The sequence below is a fragment of the Dunckerocampus dactyliophorus genome, chromosome 10 (assembly GCF_027744805.1).
Source record: "Dunckerocampus dactyliophorus isolate RoL2022-P2 chromosome 10, RoL_Ddac_1.1, whole genome shotgun sequence".
Taxonomy (NCBI): Eukaryota; Metazoa; Chordata; class Actinopteri; order Syngnathiformes; family Syngnathidae; genus Dunckerocampus; species Dunckerocampus dactyliophorus.
This window is the reverse complement of record NC_072828.1, coordinates 21,302,795-21,330,717: the sequence shown is the minus strand read 5'-3', so window position 1 is coordinate 21,330,717 and position 27,923 is coordinate 21,302,795. Positions and strand designations below refer to the sequence as shown.

The 27,923-nt window shown below is 40.1% G+C and overlaps 1 protein-coding gene across 4 annotated transcripts in view; it reads right to left on the bottom strand.

Annotated features, from left to right (window-relative positions):
- Positions 1 to 27,923, bottom strand: part of ddah1 (dimethylarginine dimethylaminohydrolase 1) — a 73,114-nt gene that overhangs the window by 3,694 nt on the left and 41,497 nt on the right. For all 4 annotated transcript variants that reach the window (XM_054789357.1, XM_054789355.1, XM_054789356.1 and 1 more), the window contains exons 2-5: positions 13,574 to 13,673; positions 11,995 to 12,068; positions 8,180 to 8,299; positions 1,660 to 1,803 (exon numbers count right to left, since the gene is read on the bottom strand). In XM_054789357.1, coding sequence (XP_054645332.1) covers positions 1,660 to 1,803; positions 8,180 to 8,299; positions 11,995 to 12,068; positions 13,574 to 13,673 — 438 coding nt within the window. The remainder of the gene's footprint in view (positions 1 to 1,659; positions 1,804 to 8,179; positions 8,300 to 11,994; positions 12,069 to 13,573; positions 13,674 to 27,923) is intronic.

Here is a 27,923-nt window from a genome sequence, read left to right as displayed (position 1 = left end):
TGATATGGCCCCCGCTTTTGTTAATGTGCAGCTCTTACGCAACTTCATGAGCTCACATAAATAGACCAAACACCGGGGAAGATAATGTGTGGAGGTAGAAAGCAGAATACATTTGATTCCACTGTCGTGCTGTTACATCTGATTGTAGCTCAACTCTATAACAAGACATGCAAAAACAAAATAAACACTGGTATTTTTCTGCTATTTAGATCTTTTTTCTACCTACTACCAAGCCAAGTTCTGGTGGGTCTGAACTTTGTAAAACTGGATCACGGTACAAATATTCACTTCTTATTGTGCCAGATGATCTGTCAAAGTGCTACCAAAGCTGAAAGAATGCGATAGAAAAATAGATTTTATGACCATGATGAATCCTATCAGTTTATCTTCTGGGAGAAAAACTGACTCTCTGTCGTGGATCGCAATCCAAAGACGCATATTTTTCCAAATTCTTCCTTCTAAAAATAACTGGCGAGGTTGGGGTTTTAACCACTGAGCACATTTTGAGGTTGAAGTTCTGTACATGTAGACTGCAGGCTACTGGATTTCATCCTGTCAGATCCTTTTGCATGTGATTTTTTTTTTTTTTTTTTTACGTGCTGCAAGTCTCCACAGGACTTCAAAAAAGACACCTATTAATAATCCAAAAGCGGCAACACAATAGCTATACAGTCGTCCCTCGCCACTTCGCAGTTGGAATTTCGTGGCGTCACCACCGGTAATTAATAAATCATGCTGTTTTGTGGTTGAATACGGCCTATTATTAGTCAAAACATAGGCAGATTTATGTTAATGTTATGGATTTTTTTTGCCTAAATTAAGCATTTTCAACCATAAAAATAGCTAAATGAAGTAAAATACAAATATAAGGCATTCAAAGGCATTGACGTGGTCACCAAGTGTCAATGATGTAACTGTAATGTTCAGCGAGACATATAAGCACCAGACTTGATGGCCAGAACAACAGCAGCAAGATGAAACTCAACGCTGAACAACTGACGTCACTTCCTGTCAGCCACTCACTCTGCTCCCCCAGGGAACACATTTATAGCAACACACACAAGTTTTATACATGTTTTTTTTTTTTAGTTTTCGTGTTAAATTATATTTTTAGAATGTGCCGCGGGCCAATGAAAAATCAGCCGCAGGTCGTGAATGGCCCCAATGCCGGTGTTCGGACACCCCTGCATTACTGTCTAGGAACGGAACACGTTCGCAACCTAAGGACCACCTGTAAGTGAAAGTAGGTCATCATATTGCTGATCAAGCTTGGCTGCATTTAAACTCCATGTGTCCATGCGTTAAGAACACATTCTTAAGGGGCTTCAGTCATCCGAGCAAATGAAATGTTGAAGGGTTGGTGCTGAGGAGAATGTTTCCTTGGCAACGTCAATATTTCTTTCACATCATTCTCAGCCTCCTTGAATAGATTCATTTTATTTCATTCATTTATTCATTTTATTGCACCAGAGATCAATAAAGCATTCTGAATCTGATTTCTGGATATCATCTAAGGTTTGTTTCAGTCATGGCCGCATTTTTGTAAGGCACTTTATTGATAGTTTGTTATTGTCACTTAGCTGCATTTGTATTTTTTTTTATCTGCAGCAGGATTCAAACCCGAACCCCCTGGTTGCAAAGCCCACAGCAAGCCATTACCTTTACACTTTCTGGAAACTCCTCTGATGTACAGTGCAGAAGAACGTGTCCTTTATTGGGTAGATTCATGTAGATGCAGTTGGCAGCTAGGTCATCGGGCACCGTCAGTTTGTCGTAACGATGGTCACTCATTTGTTGCATGATCTACACACATAAATACACACAGGAAATGGACATGAAAACATAGAAATGATGACCCATGAGAGTCTAGGGAAACAGACAGACGCTTGGAGTGAGAAGCAAGCAAGGCTACAATCTTAAGTCAGCACCACACGGCTCTGCCAAACCACTCTCTGAGGCCTGATTGGGGGGGCGGGGGTCACGTTAATGGAGAACACAGGAGCAGACATTCTTCCTCAGCAGATGTCACATTATTTATGTAATTGAATGGAGGAGAAGGTGGGACTGGAGGAGCAGGAGAGTCTGAGACGGACGACTCCCATGCTGCCAAGAGGAAGTGGGGGAGGGAGGTGTTTGGTGGGTGAGGATGTTATGACCAGAGGAGAGGCAGGTGTCTCTTCATGTTTACGAGTACAACATGTGCGGACGGATACCACTGAGACAAAAGGAAAGGCGGGTAAAAAGCAGGCCCAAAATATTTAAAATGTCAACAGTCATAAAAAAAAAAAGACCTCGATTTTACACCAAAATCCGACTTACATCACAGGCTAGGAACAAAACACGTATGTAACCCCAGCAACACCTATAATCATTTTATTTAAAGACTAATAGTGAAGTACTATTTATGATGTCTACTCTAGGGTTCAGTTGGACGAGTGGTGACTACAGTTTTGGTGTGCAGGAAATGAAAATACATCAAGGTAATGTCCTCTGAGCTGCTAGCAATCCAAGAGTGCGTGCGTGCGTGTGAACATACAGATTCCCAGGTCGCTTGGGAGTGTGACGTGCATGCAGCAGAGCTAAATGAAAACAATCTTCATGTGCGTGACCACCAAACTCGCTTCTCAACATAAGGGGGATTAAGAGATGGTAGGTGGGAGACGGAATGCTGACTCCACCAATGATCAGTCACTGTGTCACCCTTTTCGTTGAACACTTTTAGAACAGGAAAATATTCCCTAAAAGGATATGAAGACAGAAGACAGACTTAAAACAGTTCTTCTATTCAGAACAGTATACTGATGATGAATACTGTATACTGAATAGTTCATAGTATATGAAACATTATACTAAAGCAGGGGTGGCCAAACCTTTTGATTCGCGGGCCGCACTGAATTAAAAGAATTGGCCGGGGGGCCAGACTATATATTTAATACATGCACACTATTTTTAATTCTAACAGTCCACCTGGAATTATTTGTCTTATTTTATCTATAAAAGTGTCAGAAGATTTGCTGTATGTGCTTGTGTCCCTTTTTTCTGGAGCGCTTTCAACGTCAGACCACATATCAAATAACGAAATTGAATTTTACATTTTTTTTCCACTGAATAAGGCAGCCAGAATGTACATGAATAAAGGATACAGTATGAACTGTGAACAATAAAACATTGACTATTAAACAGTAAGTGAACATCCCTCCTTTTTGACTTTCCAGACAGTGCAGTAGGTAGGTTAAGTTGTATGTCACATATGTCTTGACTTGTGTTTGTTTGGCACTGTGGGTGGGGTAGTTGTCTGTGTGCGTGTGTGTGCGGAGGGTGGCGACAGTGCATGCGTGGAGACTGCTATGTTCGCCGATACTCTTTTGACTACGTATGCTGATATTCTTCTGGCTATTTTTGCTGACAACATGCTGACAACATTAAAGCAAAGATATGGCTCATAGGTCAACAACCTTCACAGATGGTATTGAAAAATCTCCAATGTGTGAATTATGTTATGTTATTATGTCGATACTGGATCAGATCGGCCCCATCACTAATTCATAATGCTCATCCAACTAGCGTTTACAAAAGAAATGGGATATTCTCTTGACTGACAGGTCCTATGAAACTACAGTACATCCTGTTGATGTACACTAAATAGTTATTATTGCAAGTTTAATCATGAAACTATTGACGTCAAGTTTTCATTGATACACCCTAAGCCTTAGGGTCTAAGGTTTAAAAATGTTTTGCGTGTAAGGAAGGAGAGCAGACGATTGAACATGTCCTGAAATAGATATACAGTACATGACAGCATACAAAAATCTGTATATACCACGCACACTTCATTATTGAATTACATTAATTGCACGTACACACGAATAGTCCCAAACAACACATCCCAGATAAATGAAAACCCAGCGAAAACTGGTGACAAGATGATTAAAAAGGGAAATGGATGGCTGACAGTCAGTCCCGAAGTAAAGTCAAGGTCAGGATGCCAGTGTTCTACATATACTATATATATAGTTTGTTTACTTCCCTGTGTTGGTGCTGCCTGTTCTTGTTACTTCCGTTGCTGTAGCGCCATGAACTTGTTTACATGTGTTTTGGGTGTAGGCGCATGAGGTTTTATCTGGTGTTGAGTAAAACTGCTTGTTGGGCACTTGGAAGTAAATGAAACTTGACAGTTTGAAGGAAATTATTGGATTTGGCATTGGAAATTGGTTATTTATTAATTATTATGAACTATTTATTAAGACCTTGAATCCAGCCTTACAATGAACATTGTTTTATCAGGCTAAAAAGCAATATTCCTATTATTTTGGTGCGTATCATATACAAGTAGTGAACCACTGTCGTTCCAGCTGCTGCTGTCCCACACTGCAGGGAATCTGACTCAGGGAATCTCCAGTCACGTAACAGGGAGGGAAGCCTTGTGCCATATACCATATTTAGTTTTGAACATCGTCTGTTAGTTTGGCTCATTGCAAAAGGTTTTATATCAGTATTCATGGGGTCATGTCACAGTTTGATTCTGAGACTCAACTCAATTTGAGAATAACCTTTACTTCACTGCGAGTGAGTTAATACACAGTATAAACATCCTTGAGGGAAGCCCTGAACTGTGTGGTGACCTCATGACTGAGACGGGGCTAAAATGAGTGGGTGTTACAGCCTCGTATGGTATTTAAGGGTAGTGACTTCATGGGAGAGGCTTGGTGGTGAAAGGGACTGACGGATGATGAAATCCGTCTGGTTAACATGCATTCTCATTCTTGGGAGAGCTAAACACACAGGATTTTACAAACATTTACACGAATCAGTCACAATATATTCAGCTCACGAGACGGGACGATTCATGATATTGAGTTCAAGAGAACGAGACGAGACTTTCACAATTACTTTTATGAAAAGTAAAATGACAAAATATAGGACCGGACAAACAGACTTATTTATCACAAAACAATGCAGGTACATTTGGAAGTGTTTTACAACTTTGCACGCATGACCTAAGCATGATGCTTTTAACTGTTGAACTTTTTCCCACAAATTGAAACAAACACTGAAGCTAAACAAACTAAACAAGTTAAAATAATGATGGCAGTTGTAGCTGCTACTACTAATCATTTATGTTGATGTGTAGTTATGTAAAGACACATGTAAAATAGATTGCAGATTGCAGTAGATTACCTTTATGTTCCCTCAGTTCCCATGACGCTTAGAATGCCAAACCGCGACGTAGTGAATTAGCCCGAAGTAGTCCTAAATAGAGGCTAGTATCCCATGTTTTGATAGAAGTCATATGTAGCGATTGTGTTTTGATCTGACACATCTTAAGTAACCTTGATCAAATGTAGAATTAGTACAGCTTCTGCTTGGACATAAACACCACTGCGGTTGTCCTATGAAAAAAAACACCCGCCGAGTGATGAATGAAGCTGGGAACACTTAGGTGGGTTGAACTGCAAGGTTTATAGTGTGTGTAAAGCATTTAATGTGCAGGTCCAATCCTGCCTTCCGCACTGCCCCTTCCATATTATGTGTATTATTCACAGTAATGATTCCATAGCTTACAGTCTGATTGGCTTCTGGCTGCCCTGTTCTTGCGAGACATCTCTAAACGAGACATACGTCACGTTTTAATCCTGCGCGGGACACCCCCAGTCAATTCCGTATAAAATGCATCTAAATATAAAAACGGCTTTTTGAATTAATTTAAACAGTTGTTATACAATAATGTTTACTACAAGAGGGATGACTGGACCATTAAAAGACCCTGTAAAACAGGACGCGACTCCTGCAGGAGAGATGACGTAAGGCAAGGTAATTAGAGAGCAAGTAGTTTGTCGCTAACAGCTACTCCTCATTAGTGTGGCTAATGACTGGGGTGATTAAACAAGTTGGAATGTTAATGAGTTGATGTAAAATTAAACAGCATGTGCATTTCTGCATCTACTTTTTCAGTTCCTGTGTATGCTTCAACAATTCAAAGGTGCATTGCAGCAACTTCCCCAGAATTTTACTCATTTAAACATTATCTGGTTTATTGTGTCATGGGACGTAATGAGTGTTTTTTACTCTAACCCTTCAAAGGCCTTAACCACTAGGGGGTGATCTCACACAAGGAGGCAACAGTGATAGAAGAATCTGACAACAACAAACATGTATGTACCTGTAGGTGACAAAGTCCATAAACAATTGAGAATAACATCAAGAGTCTCAGGGCACCATTACCCTTTCAGTGTAAATAGCTGGAAAGATGGCACACAAGATTACACGAACAGAACAAAATAAAGGTAAATGGGCTTCATTACACTGTCGCCTCATTTTACACAACGGTTAGTAGAATATATTACGGTGAAAGGAAAGTAACATCTTATTCACGCGCTGATGTCGCAGCACCTGGAGCAACTCGGGTTCAGCCCTTGGGTTGAGAGGCACTACTACTTGAACCATACCACTCCTTAGCAAAAAACCTCAAATACCGCAATCCATTTTCTACTGCTTATTCTGTTCAGGGTCACGGACAGCTGGAGCCTATTCCAGTTGACTGTGGACAAAAGGCAGACTACACCCTCGACTGGTTGCCTGTCAATCACAGGGGACATGCGGTAGACAGACAGACAAACATTAACACTCACATCACTAAATAGGAATTGTCAGCAGAGTGAGCCATTACATTATCAGTGACATAATACAAATACAACACTCCAGAAATGATTTTGTGAACAGTTTAGCCTTAGTGGAGATCTGTGCTCTACTTAGTGACATTCTCACTGTACAGTTGTCCCTCGCCAAGTCACGGTTGAAATTTTGCTGCTTCACTCTCTATCATGGTTTTTAACAAATATATTCATTCATGAATCATGCTGTGGTTGAAGGCGGCCTGTTGTTAGTATTCAAGCAAATTTTAGATATTTTTTGCCAAAATTAAGAATTTACAATTTTCAAGCGAACAATTGCCAAAAAAAAATAAAAATACATAAATAAGGCATTCAGAAGACGCATTCAAAGACACTGGTCACTAGGTGTCAGTAATGTTACTGTGTTCGGTGAGACACACAAACGCCAGACTTGCACAACCGGCTTTTATTGCAGGTTTGCATTATCTCACAACAGGCACAATAATCCCTAATAAAAAATTCCTAATAAAAACACGGCTACTGTTGCTGAAGCTACTGTTACTGTTGCCAAGGTAACACTGAACTCTGAACCACTGACGTCACTTACTGGCCGCCTGCCACTCATTTTCCCTAGGAAACACAATTACAGTGACACACACACAAGCATGTGTCACATTTATGTTGTAAATGGCTTATTTACTCTTATTGTGTCTACTAGTGAGGCCAGTGTAAAGGTGACTATAGGGGTGTCAGCTCATGTTTAGAGGGCTAATAATGTTAAAACCCGTATTTAGAAGGTCGTAAACAGGTTTTCCATGCTCTAACTAAGAAAATTTGATTTATAAATGTGGAATCCTACCTCACAAATTTGGAACCAATTAACCGTGATAAACGAGGGAGTACTGTATATGGTCATTATGGAATTGCTTGAAAGGTTGTATGCGTGGAGTGAGTTGTAAACACGAATCCATCATCATGTTACAAAAGTAACAATTAAAGTAATAGCTGGGACACTGAATGGGAATCAATCCCACTCCACCTGCATGGAATTCTGATATACGAATCAAAGATGAAGAATCAGAATCAGCCAAGCCAAGATCTCTTGTCGTTTTTCCTGCAATATGTCACCTGTCTAAGGAACAAATGGGCTAAAATGTCATCTGTCTGGCTGAAAAATCACCATTCTCATCCATTTATTCTGTGTTATTTTGGAGCTTGATCAAGTCAGATGCCTTTTCTGTGTAAGGAGCTCAAGCTGCATATGCAAAATAAATGAGCTGTTATTGGAATTATTAATGAAGGTGTCAGGTGGCATGCTTGCTGAATGAAGACTTAAGCTATCCTGTCACAAAGGAAGAAAAAAGATCACATTGGTTCATTCCAACAATGTTGAGCCAAGAGGCTATCAAGGAATATAAAAAAGCAGCAAACATCTGCTGTGCCAGTTTAAGAAAAACACAGTGCCAAGGCAATGATTCAACTGTTCCCATGATGATAGTTGGCAACATCGTCACCATGAGATGACGCTATTTCCATAAACACATTACGCACATACACAAATTCCATACTTTGAGGGCTTTCTGAGCGGGTTCACTGGAGCCGATGATAATGAGACCCGGCCCCCCCATGCTGCAGAAGCTCTTCAGATGCAGCCCTTCCGATACGGGCACAGTAGACACAGCATAGTCCTGTAAGACAACAATAAAGAAAAAACTTGTGTCTTCTCAAATATAAATGTACATAAAGCGACTTAAAAACAGTGGTGTTTCGTCAGGGCCAGCAAAGCTTTCTCTGCTGGCCTAAACAGTATCAGAAGCACTGATCTATAACTTTAAATTCTAGTATTTGTCTGCCCATCTGAACAAATTTCTTCTGAACTGATGACAGTACGACTGAGATATAAATGGCTTGTATGAAACCCCACCACATTTCTCTTTCTTTTTTCTTTTTTTACTTTACATTGTGGTCTGTTCTACAGTGGAACCAGTTTAAGTTGCCGTCCCTTGAACTAGCTCACTCGTGTCAACGTAAGATGTTGTCGACATGACCGTAAATTAAAAATAGCACATTTACTTGTGACTTTCGCCAGAGACGTAAATGCGGGATAATAAGGATATTTTTTTCCGACGTCAGTTTTCAATTGACCTTGACAATCCTACCTATTCAGCCCAAGTTAAAATGTTCAACAGGTCATACTGTAGGAGATAAAAAGGAAACTTTCATTATAAGGTTTAAAAATTATTCTAAAGCCATTTTTTTGTGCCATATGGTTACATAATATATAGCAGATAGCACAGTCTTCTTACTTTTCCCTTCAGATTCATAGATTAACTGGCCTAAAGGAATTCCTCCCTCCTCTCAAACTGATTAATAGCACCTTTGAAAGGCCTCTGAGAGGCCTCATATTCATGCTGTATGATAGAACCTTTGTGGAAGTACACATTTTAGTCACATGTTATAGACGGATGTATGTATTACATGTTATATAATACAGTTACTGTAATAAAGAAATGACACTTCAGAAAATGTCATAAGACTTCAAATCACCAATCATTCACTCAATGAATGGAAATTGAACTTATGTCAACATAGGGCTCATATCTCTGCTTTTTAATAATAGGCAAAACACTACAGGCAATTGTGATACTCTTGGATGAAACACACGATAGACCACATATTTTATGGTGAATACATTGCATGTTCAGATTAACTTTGATTTTAAGCAATGCGCTACATTAGCTGTCAATGCACGTCACACTACACAGCATACAAAACTATATTTGTTTATTTTTCGGCTAAAATGATTAGGCTACAGACTTTTGTCACAGATTTTTACCTGAATATTTAAAGTGCTCATGACACCAAACATTGCATCGTCCAGCTTTTTGGCTGCGTTAGCTGCCGTTTGACTGATGCTGGAACGTGTGCCACGAAAACTCGCCATACTCCGTCGAGCGTTTGTTCTTCAAATGCTGTATTAAATTGAAGCTTTTTAACGTGCTACCCTCACGAGATATTTTTCGTGACATGTTTTTCGTTTGATATCACTCTCACAAATGGCAGTTAAGTTCCACACAGCAGACGTGTTTGTTTTGGCTTTGTCATGCCAGCTCAGTGTGAATGAAATTGGGCTCCAAGATGTTGGAGCAAGACACTAACTACACTGCACACAGGGATAGTACTACCCAGAGGTGATCAGCTTTGGTGATCAGCACTGAAAGCATGGGTGTATGCAGATCATATTCTTTTCCATGGAAATTGTTCCATATTGTTAAGTGGCCAATCGATCTGAGCATGCCTAATCATTACGTCTAAACGGGGCAAAAAAAAAAAACAAATAAAAAAAAAAGAGCTCTTGGCCGTTTTCATTTATCCTCAAATGAGCTAATTCTAATGGACTATAAAGAAATGAGTTTCAACATCTGTGCACAGTTGTGTACTGACCATTCGTGACAAGACAAGTATGCTTTGTTTTTTCATAAGTAAAATACACAGTGATCAATGTTACATAATTGACTCCAAAAGATGTTTGTCATTGCTTTTAGAGATGCACCATTAAAGGCCCATCTTATCAAATATATTACAACACAAAGGAATGCATCTGCAGGAATTTCAGGAAATCAGTTGAAAATTGGGAAATGGAATGAAAAGAAAGCAGGATGTTCAGACTACCTCAGCTGACTGAAGTTTGAATGCTTGAACAATATGAAGACTGGGTTTAGCGCAGTCTTCATATTGTATGATCATGTCAACAAACCTACACTAGTTGTCGACATTGTTTTCCTGCATACATGCTGGATTAATACTCTTTTAATGCTCTTTTAATGCTGTTTAATACTCTTCTCTAAAAGAGCTGCATCAGTAATTTTGTCGTATGTTTTGAACACAATGACACTAAAGCTTTCGTGCATGCATACGTCTTTCTTCCAAAAATGAATGCAATTTGTTAGTTGCTGTGGTAGAATCCAGGTTAATACGGCCATGGTTTTATTTTGAAGCTTACTTTGCATTGAACAGGATGCCACTGTGTGCACATTTTAATGCTGTGTAACTTGACAGTAATTATATTCACGCAGCTTCGTGATAATGAGGACGTTAACAATACTACAACACATGTCAACATAAACCGACCAATTTTTCATCGAAATGGCCCCTCTGGTATTTTCAAAGCTTGTTTGAAGGGCTATACTGTAAACATTTGACAAATTTCTGAATCGAAATAATTCAAGTTCACCCATCCGTCCCTCCACCCATTCTCTGTACCGCTTATCCTTGGTCACGGCCGCAACATATCCAAGCTGACTTAGGCTGAAAGGTGGACTGGAAAGAAGAAAGCAATAGAAGCGGCGGTGCAAGGATGGCAGAAGGTCATAATGGAGAACAGGAGAGACTGAGAGAGGGACTGAACTGAGGCAGAGATTGATGGAGGGGGAAATGGAATTAGAAGGAGAGACAAGTAAAATGGAATAAAAGAAACAAGATGGATGACCAAATGATGCTGTCATCTCCTGGCCCTAAGAGGATTAGTAACATATTTTTCTACTCTCTTGTTTGTGATATTTCGACCAGATCTTTACGGGATCAACGAGGAGATGAAAAAAGACAGGACTGTGTAATTCCGAATCCGCGGCATGGCAGAACTCTGAATACATGGCACGCACCGTTGAGCCCATTGAGCCCCATATCACCCGGGCTACCAATGTAACAGCTGAGCCTTGACAAAATTTGCCATTATCTGGGGCCATGCCAGCAAAAAACGGGCTCAATGAGGAGACGAAAAAAGACAGGACTGTGTAATTCGCCAAGAGAACACGTTCGTATGTTAAGATTGTTTGCGCCATTCATGATGATTTTTACTGAAAAGACCTTGATCATTTATATTATGCCATTTTTCATCACTCTTTAACTGTGCCACGCGTTGACAGCCTACGCTGCCGATATAGCTTTTGAACATTTATCATAGAACAAATAACAGAATGTTATGATTATACAACTGAAAATAAGCAAGCAGTTAGTGCAAAGTAAAGAACTACAGTACAGACCTAGTAAAGTTCAAGGTACTTTTGTCACAAACAATATACAGCAAAAATTGCTCTCTGCATTTATACCATCAAAGGAAACCGAGTAATGGAATTGACACATGATCATGAACGAACTTGACCTGCTGATATCTATGTTGTCCCGTGTCTTACAGAGCGTGTTAAATTATTCACTATCTATATTCCAGGTGAATGAAGGCATTTGTGTTGTGTTACAGGTTGTAGTGCTCCTCAGGTGTGACTGGTTGATTATGTTTTCTTAACTTCTGATCTTTGGTCACCCAGGCCATCAGGATAACTTTGCATTCGTATTTTTCTCCATTTCATGCATTATGTCATCTCACCTTAAAGGCATCAGCAAGAATCTCTGCTCCTCTTTGATTGGTCCGTTTGGAAAGGCCTACAAAGAACTCTCGACCTACAGAGTGAAAAACATCAACAATGTCAATCAACAAAACTCTTCAATCAATTCATTAATCAATAGTGGTTGGCCTAGACCTGTAGTGCTGTGCATAAGGTCTTGAAAGGCATGGTTGGTCAAGTGTGCTGTGGAAGAATCTGACAACCCTGAACTGAACTCCATCAAAAAATTGATTTGTGATGCTTTAAAGTACAAACCGTGATTCAAGGCTTCTACTTTAACATCGCTGACCTCAGAAATGCTTTCTTCCAGAAAAGCATTTTTTGATGCATGCAGAGCAGGGGACTGACTTTAGAGTTTCTTCCACTTTAGCTTTACGTTGGTGTGACCAAAATAAGAAAAAACAAGAGCAATTCCGTCAAACAAAAAACAACACTTCCCAGTAACACAATGATCTCTGGAACTCTATTAGCTGAACACTGCGGTTGCCACATCTAACATGCGGCAGGACACAAAAGGACCACTGAGCCCAGGGACTGGCTACCAATGTAACAGCTGAGCCTTGACAAAATTTGCCATTATCTGGGGCCATGCCAGCAAAAAAACTTGTACAGCCCTGCTGTGTGAAACCCAGAAAGGAGAGCACAGCACTATTGTCTAGAAACCCAATTAGGTATGCACTTTCCTGAGTGGGCTTCATTATGGTAAAGACATTAACCCACATTTTAACCACAGAATCTAATGTATCGAAAGACTCTTGATTCCCAGTCTTCTTAAATGACGCCAGAGAAGTAAAAGGCCCTTGGTAAGAATCCAATTCCCGTTTATTTGATTTGACCATGCAGTATGCTACGCAACGCTTTTACAAACAGATTATGTTCAGAGGAAATTCTGCTCAGTGTGCAGAGGCACAGGGTCACTGAGGTGACACTCTAAAATGTCTTTTGGAAAATCTTAAAACACTCTTACCTTCAAACACGCAAAAGTCTAGGCTAGAACTTAGAGTCATTCGCAAAGCTATATATTGTAGGTCCTTTACAATCACATCACATTAAACAGAATGCATTGAAACTCAGCTCAGGTGCACATTCCTTGGATGCATGGATTACAGTACAACAGCATTTTAGGTCAGTTGTTAGTTTTCCTTCCTTCAAATCATCTGGTAGGTATTGAAAGGACAACATATGTAAGCATATTATATAAGCAGGGACCAACTGTCTGGACATGTAGCTAAACAAATGAGATGCAAAGAAATTCAGCACACTTTTGTCACTTTGGATTTGGAACGTACAGCAGTACATTTAATGACAACAAACACAAGACAGCTGTAACTTTCAATAACTGGTTCAGGATGGCCTGGACGTTACATCCACCAAGAAAGGCATGTGATAATTTTGTCTTTCAGAATTTGTTTGTGAGAATGGGTGCGCACTGCGGATGTGTGCAGTCAGGACCAATGCAGAATCCATTCAATTCCCAATGAAGTGATGGTGTCAATGAAATAGCATCATGGATCTGATGAATAGTATGATTATATCAAAGACTGAGGATATTTCATTTACCTGTGAAAAGGACATCTCCTCCTTCCAGTGTAGCGCTCTCATCAGTCATTTCCACGACATTCAGATTCAGCTCCTTCAGAGCACCCTTCATTGCCTCTGTCTGGATAAACAAGGACACAAAATAATAATAATACATGTAAATCAACTGCTGATATCAACAAGTCAATGTAGGGGTAATCTTGGGTGAGTGTTATACAGTCTAGATCTAATGTGAGACCAGGCACAATGAAACAAACCCTTTTTTTCCTCATACAAGGTGATATGACATCATTGTAATGATCCATGAAATGATGTAATTTTAGGGAAATAGACATACATGCTATAAAGTTTATAAAGCATTCACTCCAGATAAAAGCTATTCCGAGAACTAACAACTTTAAGTAAGAATACATTATCCTATCCTCACGTTCTGGGTCATTTATCTTCTATTCTTTTCATATGCGCAGGGAAAACATGATGAGCTGGATATTAGGACATTATGAAACAGGAGTGGAAAAGGAGAAAAATGTTTAACTACATGTCCTCTACATGAACTCAGACCTTGAAGAGAGAGCAGGTCTTTGTTTGGTCGATCCACGACCGCTCTCCGGCCTGACCGCCCAGTGTGATTTTTACTGTCCTGATTTTGGGGGTCCTACAGGAGTAGTTTCCAAGGCCAGGCATGTTAGTGTGAGCATCAATGTTTCCACAAGCCCTATCTCATTATGACCTCAGCCTGCTCATTGTGCTTCTTGGCCAACACAATGTTTTTGCTTCCACTTATTTATGGAAAGCCACACCATGAGGTCATACAGGTAGACTGCCATGCAATTCCAAAATAACACAATAGTGTGAATATGCACATGCGACCATGTAGTTGCAAGTCACAAATTGATTGTGACTCACAAAGTCATAAAAAAAACCCAGGGAATAATCATTATCTTCCAGGTTTTATTTCAGTTCTTGTGCATTGAATGCATTTTTGTCAGATTGTGTGGCACAATACATCTAAATCTATTGGCATTCTTTTCTATTACACCAAAAAAAATCTGACAAACTGCACTGACGCTTACTTTACCTAAGCTGCCAGGAATTTCCTTTGACATCACTGGAATTGATAAGGCACAAAGGCTGTTGAGCCCAATGTTTACCCGACCACCATGTGAAAGTTAAAGGACCCCTATGCAGAGAGTACAATTGCGTCAGACCGACAGCATGGCGTCAAAAACATTTACAGTAGCTGCCTCTCCGCATGGACCCAGAACATGGACAAAAATATTTGATCGAAAGCAAATACACTTGGGTAGTAAAAGATTAAATCCATAGGCTACATGAGAAGAATCGCGACTTCAATAATAATGATTCGGAACAAATTGACGGCAAAGGGGTATCTTGTAGCCAGTGCTTTACTTCGGTGTACTTCTCATCAGCCACCCTATTTTCTTTATTGGTCATATCACCGAAGATAACCTTTTAAGTGAGGTCATTAGAGAATATCTTCAAGTTGGAAGGACAAAACATGCCAATGGAATTAATAAGGTGGTTCACCAGTTATTCAGTTGGCACATAACAATCCCATGTGACATCACACCTTTACCACTTTGCATTCTTCATGACTTCATATTGCATGCTTTGCTGCCGTCAATATTTTTTTTAGCTGAAACTAGGATGGGGTTGGCAGGATTAACTCTTTATATCAAAGGCTGATAAAACCTCCGAGCCATGGATGTTTGCCGTATGTTCTACTCTAGTTACAAAAGTACAATTTTAAGTCAGTGCACGACAGGTATACTTTAACATAAAGCCAATCAACATGCCCTATGTGGCAATTAATTCAAAGACTTATTGACTTCTGCTATGCCTTTCGTGCACCATATGGCAGGAGAGTATTTATTGCTACAATCAGGACGAAACAGCTGTAAATACTGCATAATGAGAAGGATAGCCACACCATTCTCTGCAAAAAGGCTACACATAAATATACTGCTAAATGGAGCAAATAATGCTTGACCTTCCTTTAATTGTTGGCTTTTATACAGAAAACATTTTGTCTAGTCACTGCTGAGCTGTGGTTGCATGCTAAAGTGGCTATTAGTATTTCGCAGGGACATTAATTGACTTGGCTTTTTTAGCCTTTGACAATATAAAAATGCATGTTGAGGCGGTGTTGTAACCTTGTTTTTCACATCAGTCCCCCATTCTCTATCTCTTTCTCTATCTCTTCTTGTTTATTCAGTCACTTTTTCACCTTGTTTTCTCAACCCTCATGGCAGGGTAAAAAATGCTCCCAGTGGCGCCCCATGCAGAGAGGCTCTGCATGGGCCGATTATCTCTCAATGTGAGAGACACCCAATACCTCACCCTGCCTGGGTGCCAACTCACTTAGCAGGCACCTCATTCTCCTCTCCTTAAAACCGTTCTCTCTCCTTCTTTTCTCCTGAGTGCTTGGCCAGGTAACACAAGGTTAGCCTGCACCCTGCTTTGAATGAAAAAGGCATTTTAGGCCTTTTAAAATGCATTAGAGGCTGTTCGGGCCAGTTGGTTCGCAGGCCACATTCCTGCCGTTCCAGCTTAGTACGAGGGAGACGGGGCAAAGAGAAACAGCCTTTTATTTGGGCTTTTTATGGACCCTTTCTCTCCTTTCTCTTGCCCCTGGTACCAGCGGATATCGCATTCTGCTAAAAAGGGCCACGGGTCTGCTAGAACACAGTGCATTTAGGGATGGGAATAAAGCCAACACAATAGCATTCCTGAGAGTCACCCTGCCCTTCCAACACGCAACACAGTCTCACGCTATGGCAGAGTGTGGATGCAGTACCCCACTGTTCCTCAGATACAATGAAGTTAACCTCTTCACATAAACAGTTGAGAAGCAATTTGTGAATTTAAAGAGTAAAATGGGATGTCTCAAGTTTTCTTTTCTGTACTGTATATATCTGGAAATCCGGGCTGTCTTGAGACATTGCTGGAAGAACTAATTCCATCACAGAAACTTCGGTCTGAAATGCCAACCACTCATTCTGTAGCATTCTAAAGAAAGCAGACCCTCCATGGCCTGTCCTTCCCTAATCCAAACAAATCCTTGGTGTATGTAGGAACATACCTGTGGTTAACCAAGCCATGACACCCAACACCCCCCGCCCCCTTACAGCATTACATAAATGTTGAGAAGTAGGTCAATATGAAACCATGCACGGTTAGCAGTAGCAAGGCCGAGACCCTTGGACCACATTGACCACAAGGATCTGGCAGTGTGGCTCAGTAAAGGATCTGTCTCAGCCAAACACTCACCAAATATCAGACTGTAGTCATTCGGGCTCCTGGGACATAAAGACTGCAAGGAGGAATAGTCAAAGCTATTGTCCTATAGTTGGACACACTACAGCCGTCTTAGTGGAAAGTAAGTAACACCAACAAGTAGAAGCTTGAGTCTTGATACCTCATATGTGTGCAAAAGATAATTGTATTTCTGCAAGCAATGAAAATGTATTTTATCCTAATTTTATATATATATATAATAACACAATTATAAACCAGCACCCTCCGGCAATACACACTCACTCAAAAACTTTAATTGAGGAACAGTATCAAAAGAATTGCCCCCGAAGTGTGCCGAGCACAATACCGACGAATTTGACTGTGTCCATTTTGCTGGTGTTCGTTGCACTTGCCTGGTCCATTTATCGCAGCGAAATGGGTCATTTGGAAAGGTGAACAAGCTTACTCCTTCTGCTCGAGTGTTTGAGCAAAAGCCTGCCACACAACGCTCAGGCATAATATCAAAAACTATGTGTAACGACAAAAGATATTCAACAAAAAATGGACCACCACAACATGAAAACAATGGAGGGGGAGCCCCGTGTGAGAGACATCACTTCCGCATTCTGCTCGAGACTCCGGAAAGAGACTGTTTTTAGTGACGAAACCTTTGCAAAAGTCAACTTTTGAGCACACATCTAACATAGAAAAGATGCCTTTTGGTGTAATTTTTCACTGCGAAAATAATTATTAATAATGATTAATAATGAACATGTGTTTTGGTGTCATGAGCACTTTAAAGCCTCAACAAAGCTTAGTCGGAACTGCAATCACGGAAATTAAAATTGTTTATTAGTAGGTGAAATGGAAATTCCATGGTTGATATAGTTATATTACTGCGGGTATAGTGATGATAAAATTCATCTTGGATAAGGTTTGGTCTTTTCTTGACTGATGATTTAATCCTGGACATTGGCAAAAAAGGACACAAAAACCTGACATGAATATTATGGTTTTATTGAGTGGCTTTGATATAAACTATATAATTGCATTCTGAAAAATGATTTGCTGTGGAAGTCATTGTTGATGTGCTGTTTGTAAAACACGCACACCATTTCTGCTACACGGATCATATTGACAGGAACGTACAGGAACCTTGGAAATCCAATAATAAGCATTACCTTTTGTGTCCTCCTCTTAAACTCACATTCAAAGATACCCAAGCAGGGTCGAGCGCTACAAAAGTAAACAGAAATACGAGTCTGTTCCAGCAAATAAAGTGCTCCGTCCAATCATCGGGACTGTAAAGAATGTGTTTGCTGCCTACCTCTTACTGTGACGGCTCCATAGAGCTGCAGGCTAGAAAGTGTAGGAAAATAAAAGGCAGGGGGCTGTCGGAAATAGAGGGGGCTCTCCAGTTGGCTTAACTCATCTGTATTTATTGGGTTTTATCTTATAGAATGGACCTTTAAATCCAAACCAGGGGGAAAAGCTAATAAACCAACTCACCTCACTGAGAATTAAAGTTGCTTGACTACGCTCGTTGGGTACCGCTATCAAATATTACTGCTCTTGGGAAACTTTTATTTGAACTTTTGACTCAATGTCCCATGCTTAACATGAATATGAAACACACTTGTAAAAGAATCTGGCATACACCATGCAATGCAGACTGGAAGGGAACCTGTAATGCGTGTTTGTTTCTAAGGCTACGTCCACATGAATATGGATATTTTAAAGTTTTCTATGAGTTTTGGCCTCTCGTCCACCTGCAAATGTAGGTTTTTGTCCTTAGTAACTGAGGTTTTGGAAAACTCCAGCAAAAGTGGAGATTTTCAAATTTTCAGATTTTCAGCTTCAGTGTATAACGGGTAAAACTGACCGTTTGGTTTGTCATTTTTAAACCTTATTTATCAGCAGAACATGAAGTTATTGACTGACGGGTGTTGGTTTCCTTTTGTACAGTGGCACACTAATATACCACTATATTGATGAGCAGCATTATAAAACGTGACCAAGTCAACTGTGTTTTTTTTTCAGGCTTCTGATAAGCCAAAATGCGCATGACAGCCGGTCAATGTGTTTTTTTTTATGTTGGCAGGCTTTCTTTTTTTTTTTTTTAACTCCACTCATGTGGATGGCGGTTGGGGGGAAATATGGGTTTTTGAAAATCCATGTGTTCGTTTGGCCATGGCCTAAGATGAACATCGTAAAAGCGGTTCACGCCAACAGCTGAGTAATGCACCCGATATTTTAAAGTGAGTGCAAATGTAGACAAAGCTGCTGGATGCTGACCAAAAAGACTACACCAGGTGGTTGTCAACAGACGCAGCTGTGAATGCCAATTTTTATTTACTTTGTAGACCACACACTAACTGCAGTCAATTGAAATGATGCATTCATTGGAGCACTGACAGTACTTACAGTTTTAAGTTACATGTTTTGGACAGTGTGAAGAAGCAGGAGAGAACCCACACACGCTCAGTTTGAACTTATTGCTGTGATTTGACGGTGGTAACTGCTGGGCCACATTGTTAAACTTATCCAATTCAAGTAGCCAAGTTGTATTTCTTCAGCATGGGCCAGACAAGGCAGTCCAGTTTTTAGAAGGCACATAGTTGTACGGTGTTCCTCTGTTCTATTTTTTCCTCAAGGGAAACCCAAGTGGGAAATATTACATGCTATCACCTTTGCCCCACCTGGCTTGAAAGACTTCAGACCACCCACATGTTCAGTAAAGAACAAGCCTTGAAGTTCAAGGTTCAAGGAGTGTGTTACGACAGGAGCTTGAGAGTGCACTGAACCTCAGTGCATGATGAACAAGCCGAGGAACATTGTTCATTATTTTATGTTGAACGTTGCCAAAAAAAAATCTTCTTTCTGCGCTTGGTATAGTCTATACCAGGGGTCACCAACGTGGTGACCCCTGTAGCCCCCCACGACCACATGAGGTGCCCGCAAGCCTGCTTTTCATTCAGGTTTTCAGTTAATAATGAAAGAACAGTAGAAAGAAATGCATTCTGAAATACAAAATGTGACTTGTAGACACCAGCATTTTGTTAACGTTCTGGTAAATCAAGCGTATTCGCTTTGTTTGGGTTTAAAATAAGCTCTGAACATAAATGTTACAAAAATGAGTAGCTCTTGGCCATTTTCATTTTGTAAAAGTAGCTCTCACAAGGAAAAACGTTGGTGACCCCTGGTCTATACAATATAGTATATACCTTATCAGGCAATACAACAATGACATCACAATCGTTTGAAATACTGTGGAAACTTGTTTTTCATCATTGATCCGTTCCAAAGAGTCCGTCTAAAACCGAAACGTCCAAAAAGTGCAAAAAATGTTCCTATAAGAAACAGCGTAAATCCCATTAATCTGTTCCAAACACACAAAACACTTATTATAGGCAAAAAAAAACAATAAAAACTACATATAACTGACAAATAAAAGGGATAAATTGAACTTTAACTGTCATTTTTACCTTGATTGTTGACAAAGACGGTGATGGGGCAGTGGCAAGGAACCGGGGGGAGAGAGAGCCACACGGATGACACCTTTGTATTTTGCTATGAGTTATTCCTTGAATTAAATAGCGTGTCTCGTCGTCTTTATCAAAATGCTGACACTTGCACATTTTTTTGGCTCCATTATAGGTTATTTTGCAGTCGTGATCAATAAAAAAAAAGCAGACTTGTGGCGTAACTGTGTTAGTCAGCAAAGTTTTCCTAATAATTTATAATTATTACATTTACGTGTCACATTAGTTGCATTGTACTGATTATTTCCATGTTGTTGCAGACCAAAGCACAACAAAAGATCACAGTTCACCACCTCTTACCACAGTTTGTCACCACTTGTTATAAATAAACCCACCAAACGGAGGACAAACCTGCCAGGAGATATCTTACCCTTCTAAAACCTCCTCCGTTTTAAATTAGTAGCCTATGTGAGCAGTTGAAAAATAAATAAATAATTATTTTTTAATATGATGCCAGTATATATATTTCAAAATATCTCAAAGAAGGAGTCGGGGGTACATGACTTCCAGTCAGACGTCTTACAAGATTTGGTATTGGGTGTGTGATCCAAGATGGCTGAATAAACAAGCACTGCTGGGGGTAGCACAAGATTAAATGTGTCAAAGGCTAAAATACAAGTTTGTCATGCGCAATATTATATGATAACTGAGACAGTGACTGAGAACTGAGGTAATTTTTTTGCAAAAACTGGATCATAAATAAACTGAGGTGTTCAAAAACCGAGCTTCCACTGTGTTTACTGATCAGAGCATTGCTGCTCAATCATACCGTGAACGCCCAGATCTACATGCATTCAACATGAAAAGAAAGGCCAAATCAGATTGTGACTTTACTGTATACATTTCTTTAAAATTTGGTTTATACATTATGAACGTCTCCATCTTAGAAGTAGCAGTTTGCAATGATAACGTAACCTTCATACAACCCAAGAACAGGTGTACACAGATCCCCTACAAACAAAACCGCAAAATCTGTCCGTATCCGTTAAGTGTATTATTGTCATTTACTTTTGTGTGCATCTGCTAGTAAGATCTTTTAAGCACATATGGTCGTGTTAGAGGACTAAATGAACGGAAAGTGGAATGCCTGACAACTGTCACAAGAAGTAATTTTCTCATAACCTGTCAGGCTTTCCGAGCACTGTGGTTAACCAATGCTTATTACCCTTACGGAATCAAAACTTGGCACCCTTCTTACATGTACAAAAGATGATTCAATTGAGACAATTTGAGAAGGAATCCCCATTGTGTTTATTTTAGATTTGCCGGTTGAGGCCTCTGGAAAGCCAAAGCAAAAATACCCAAAGCTCCCACATATTAAAATAGTTTCAACATTGGTGAGGCCCAAGGTGTACCGCAGAAGAGAATGTCCATCCAAACCCACTCTGAAAAGATTGTTTGAAATGATGTGTCCTGGGTCTTGACTTGCCATGTGCAGAGAAAAATGTGTGATGTTGCTTTGACTAGAACATAAAGGAGAATGGGCACGTCTCCGGAAAGGTTCAAGAAAGAAAGTGGAGCATTTGATCAACAGACAGGGGAGTCCCTCTCTTCCTCCCACGAGGGGAGTCCCCAAAGTGCACGGTGCTGGTTTGCTCAGAGAAAGAGGAACCCAAGAGGTCACAAAGCCACAAAAGTGGGAAGGGAACCGGAGTAGAGTCACTAGAGTTCACTAAACTGGAGAAGAGATAGAAGAAGACTTTTCCTTTGAAAGCAAATCCTTATGTGCCTGTTATGTGTCCCGCTTGTTGCGAGCTTATGTAACTACAGCTTCCAACCTGCACAGCCTCTCATGATGGAAGAAAACCTCCTGATGCTTTTTCATACCTGCATACTGACCATTGCTGAAGTGTTCCAGTTATTGTTGCTCTTTGCTTTATCCGGAATGCTAAAAACAGCTTGGACCCTGCAGTGCGTTCCATAGCAGAAAAACATCATTTTACCACATGGTTACGCCCACGTTTTTCAAAGAATGTGATGGATGGGTCCCAAAGTGGAAAAAAGCACGAGGGTTTGCCCGGCAAAGACCAGACTAACTGCCTATTATGAAGGATTTCCCAAAACAGCACTGTAATGTTAGATGCAAGCAAGGCTCTGAAGTGGAAAACTAAGAAAAGGACTAGATGTTCTAATCTTGAAAGGGGGAAAAATATAATGGGCCAAATGGTTTCCTAAATATTGGTAATGATGGGCTTGAAGTGCAGCCAATGTTGTCATCCTTGAGTAACGATTTAGTAATCTGAAAAGTACTTTTTATATGGAAAATGCAATAATCATGATCAAAATAATGAATGCTGAGTACGTATAAAAGACACCGATTAATTTACTGTCCTTATAGGAACTTGGGTGAACACCATACAACATGAAACCTGATAGTAAATCTAATGAATTTTGCAATTGGAACACAGTCTTTCTACAGGACACTTTACTGCCGTGATTATTTGATTATTACACATTGATGACACGGCACACAATTAGCATCTAAGGTATTGCACTTGAGCTTTTTGCATTCTAAAGTAAAGCCATCCTTTTGGCCTCGGTGGTCGATCTACCACTAACTCTGGGAGAAGATGCCAGAAGTGCGGTGAGGTTCATGGCTGGTGAGGCACTGATTCCTTTTGAGTGTTTTTTTTTTATGCTGATACAAGTTGCTCATTAAAAGGATAACAAGAAAATGTACAGAATAATTAATTCACTTTTTGAATTTTTTTAAAGCGTCTTCAAATTGTTTTCAAATTCTTCTTAACCCCTTTTATTTATTTTTCTTATTAAATGGAAAAACGTGTCCTTACCTTTTATCTGTATATGAAATACATGCACCCCATTCTTCTCCAACTGTAAACAGGTCCCTATGGATTTGGTATTTTGGCAAAATTCCATACTTTCTATTTGATTAAATAGATGTACATCATGAGAAATTAATCGACTAAACTATTTTGGTATTTGATTCATTGTTTTTTTTATTTAAAAATGTAAATATCCTCTGATTTCAGCCTCTCACGTGAATATTTCTTAACGTCGTTGATCATCCATGAAAGTAGACCTATTATCTTTGTGTTTCAGGAAAAACAAGATATTCACACACGTCAGTCAGACATTTTTGCCTATTGTTGCGGACCAAGCCAAGTGTTTGGCTCATGTTGATTTGGTCTGTCTAGGGACTCACCGATTACTCAATGAATCCAAACAACAAGCTTCAGATTATGCCATATTGTCACCATATAATTTCCAGGAGATTATAGCTAGGTAATGTAGCTCATACAAAAGGTTGGAGACAGGTAAGCGCAGAGGGCTGGCCATTCAACTTCAAATCTTTCCAAATGTTTTCTGGGATGCATCGCCCACGGTGTGCTCTCACACAAACATCTTACCTGCTCTAGCGAGCGCCTTCAGGATGAAGCGAGTACTGCAAGCGCCTCCTGTATGACATTCTATTGTCCGATTAGCAAGAAAAATGATGCCATACTTACATTAAAGATATTAAACAGGCTGTAGAAAGTAATAATGTATAGTAGAGGTTTCTGCAACATATATTAATGGCGACGTGCTGACAAAGAGAAACTAGCAGGCGCCATGAATCAAATCAGTGTGCACTCAGACGGTAGGACTTGCGCACTAAGCTCGAAGAGACGCTCGCGGCAGCCCTATCTTAGGTTTCTTCTTGCTTTTTCAACAAGAAATGTGCAAATTCACAGATTTTTTACATAAGATAGTTTTAGAATCGATGGGAATTATACAGAAGATACATTACAATTCAATTCAATTATAATATTAATATTTATTTTATTTTATGTTATTGTTTTTTTTTTTCTTATGACTGACTCCCCTGACTGCACGTCACTGGAAGATGCATACTATCTCCTATTCATTGCTGGGATGCACTGAGGCACATGGCTGTTATCATGCTCTAGACTTAGATAGGGTCCAGACAAAAATCAGTAAGTAGAACCAATTCAAGAGGTAAAAGGTTCTCCGCATTTGGAGCTTGTTTAAACACAGCACCATCTATTTTCTCTAGTCTTATGATAACTTTGCCAGTTGTTAGCCCAGTCCAAATATGTCTTTGAAGCTCCAAATGTAACCCATGTGTGTCTATGATGGCCTCCTCCACCATGCGCTGCTGTGGACTAGGCACACAAGGCCGCAGAACACCCCTGAGCTTCCACTCAATAACATTACCACTGCTGCATTGAAACGAGACAGACTGTAATGGAAACAACCCACTTTCCAGACACTTGAGGGAATAGCAAGCATCTCTGCCTGAACCCTATAAAAGACACACGAGAAAAAAATAGAAGTCTACCAACCCTTGTCTCCCACCCACTCAGCTTGTCTGGACAATAGAACGTCTTGTCTTTCAGGAAATATGTGGGTCGTTTTGTAATGATTAGAAAACATTGCAGATAATAAACTTCAGGTGAGGGGATTTTATCTGTGATAACAAAACAAAAAAAACATACTTCAGCAGTGACTCGTAATTCATTAGGTAGCAAGAAGTATGCTTTTGTCCTTGATTGTTTTTACTGATGTCACTTTACACTTCTTCTGTTACATATTGTATGATCCATTGTATGATCCAACAGTTGACTGACAGCCTGTAAGTAAAGACCTTGTACAGAATCTTCCAATAATTAAAGACACTTGTGTAACTGTCAGGCATGGGGAGGGATAGGTTTGTATAACTACTGTGGAAGGGATTGATTAGGCTGTCGTCTTTGAAAACCTCTTGATTACACTGCATATAAAATCGCATACAACACTGAGAACATTTTTACGCAACCTGGGGTCAGTCACAAGTTTATCCAAATATGAAGGAAAACTGAACTTATGACAGGCCGCACACGGTGGCCTATTGGTTAGTATGTCACACAGTCAGGAGATCGGGAAGATCTGGGTTCGAATCTCCGTCGGGCATCTCTGTGTGGAGTTTGAATGTTCTCCCTGTGCGGAGATATCCGGGTACTCCGGTTTCCTGCCACATTCCAAAAATATACATGCAGGTTAATTGGCGACTCTAAATTGTCCATAGGTGTGAATGGTTGTTTGTCTATACAGTATGTGCCCTGCGATTGGCTGGCGACTAGTCCAGGGTGTACCCTGCGTCTTGCCCAAAAGTCAGCTGGGATAGACTCCAGCATACCTAATGAGGATAAGCGGCATAGAAAACGGATAGATGGATGGACAAATGGGTTTGGATTGAATCATTTACGTACTTGCACTAAACTGTAATAATAATCTTACATATGAAACCCATGAACACTTATCGTTAATCCCTGATAAGTGGATCGCAAACAAAAGAAACGGCTAAAAGGTAAAGAAGCATATCACCATCACCACCCACCTCTTTCAGCTCAGCTTCATAGTGGATCACATTACAACCTTGCTCCTCTCAATCAGCTCCCCTCCATCTGATAACATATAGTGCTGCTCAAACCTCTTAAAATTCATCATTCCTAACATTCTAGGGATTCTGGATGGTGTGACCTCATTGGGTGAGGGATGCTGTAGGAAAATAGCCCCCGGCAGAGCCTTTGCTTCAACATGGAAACTTAAGCTTGCAAAGAATGAATGACTATGTGCAAACTTGACTGTGGCTGCACTTGCAAATGAAAACAACAAGTTTCCTCAGCGAGAATGTTTTCACTCTTCTGTGCAGATGGTTCTTTAGGTGCAAATTCCAGATGTAAGTGTTTGCAATTGTATGGTTCAGGACTGCCCCCCGCCCCCCATATGTTTTGCATATGTTTTTTTATGCATATGTTTTTATGCTCATGCACACACTAATTCTGCACCTTGTCCAAACGGATTCAAACGACTGCATGACCAGGTGCCAAGGTGAACTTGATAACCCTAAAAGCTTTGACAGTCTAACTGTAGTACAACATAATTACAGGTACATGTTTGTCAAAGTAATCTCAAACAGGAAAAAAAATCTGAAATGGGTCAGGATGCTTGTTGTGGCCGAGTAACTGAATGACATGGCAATTTCAGTATGGAAATGTAGATATGTATGCTATGGGCCTGATCTACTGAAGTGTATTAAAAAAAAAACGTGCAAACGTGATGACAGCTGATCTACTGACAGGGTGCACCGAGGATTGCGTCTGTCAAATGAGCAAAATAGCACTCACAACCCATTTTATGTGTTTGCGTTTGTAAATATGCAGGAGATGCAAATGGGATTGTTTAGCACCCGCAATGTGATTGATCAAACCTGAAACGGTTTGCGGCCTGTATTTTTACGTCGTGTTTGAAAGGCAGGTGCCTTTCGCACAATTGGCTGCGGTCAGCGTGGCGAGAAGGAGGCGTAGGTGCAATGACAACGTGCACGTATCAACATATCTGGACAGTCATATAAAGGAGCCATGCTATATCTCCTATAGAAAAACCCCTTGCAGTACTGCATTTTCTCGCATCTGCATCATTCCAGCGCACCACTGCAGTTAGTGTCGGTGTAATAACAAGCTGTGTGCCCCTGTGTTGTGTCTTGCCCCTTAGCGCAATTGTGTGGATTTTAGTGTGGATTTCACCTGGCTGAGTAATGTGTACGTAAATGTGTAACGTTATGTACTGTAAGTACATTTTCCACATGTTCACATGAATATACTAACCTAATAAAATGCAAATTTCATAGTTTAATATATTGTAGTGTAAAACACGTATATTTACATATGTTGTTGTGTAATAAAAAAAGTGTTTGCCCTCTTCCTGATTTCTTATTTTTTTTGCTTGTTGGTGAAGTCTGTTTGTGAGGTGTAATTTTTTTTGAGGAGGCATTTTTGTGATGCAAATGTATTACTCCTTTGAACGCGTATTGTTTTGAGAAGCCAAACTCTTTACTCAAATGGGCCCAGCAACTATGCGGAATTCCATTCCTCATCACGGATCTCCGACCAGAACTGGACTCACGGGACCAATTCGGGGGTTAAGTCATTGTTGCTACAGTACACTGTTGATGGGGATGTCATACAACTTCATGTCAAAAAATCTGAACTAACTCCATTATGACAGCACAAAATGTAGTTTTTAAATGAAACGTTTTATTATTAAGGGAGAAAAAATAATCCAAACCTACATGGCCCTGTGTGAAAAAGTGATTGCCCCCTCCTTTTACAACATAACTGAGAAAAGGTTATAAAGGCAGTCTGGAAAAGGTTATAAAGGCATTTCTAAAGCTTTGGGACTCCAGCGTACCACAATGAGAGCCATTATCCACAAAAGGCCAGACCATGGAACAGTGGTGAACCTTCCCAGGAGTGGCCGACCAACCAAAATTACCCCAACAGCGCAGCGACGACTCATCCAAGACGGCACAACAACATCAAAAGAACCGTAGGCCTCACTTGCCTCAGTTAAGGTCAGTTTTCATGATGCCACCATAAGAAAGACACTGGGCAAAAAGGTCCTGCATGGCAGAGTTGCAAGACGAAACCACTGCTGAATAAAATGAACATTAAGGCTTTGCTCAATTTTGCCAGAAAACATCTTGATGATCCCCAAGACATTTAGAAAAATACTCTGTGGTCTGACGAGACAAAAGTTGAACTTTTTGGAAAGTGTGTGTCCCATTA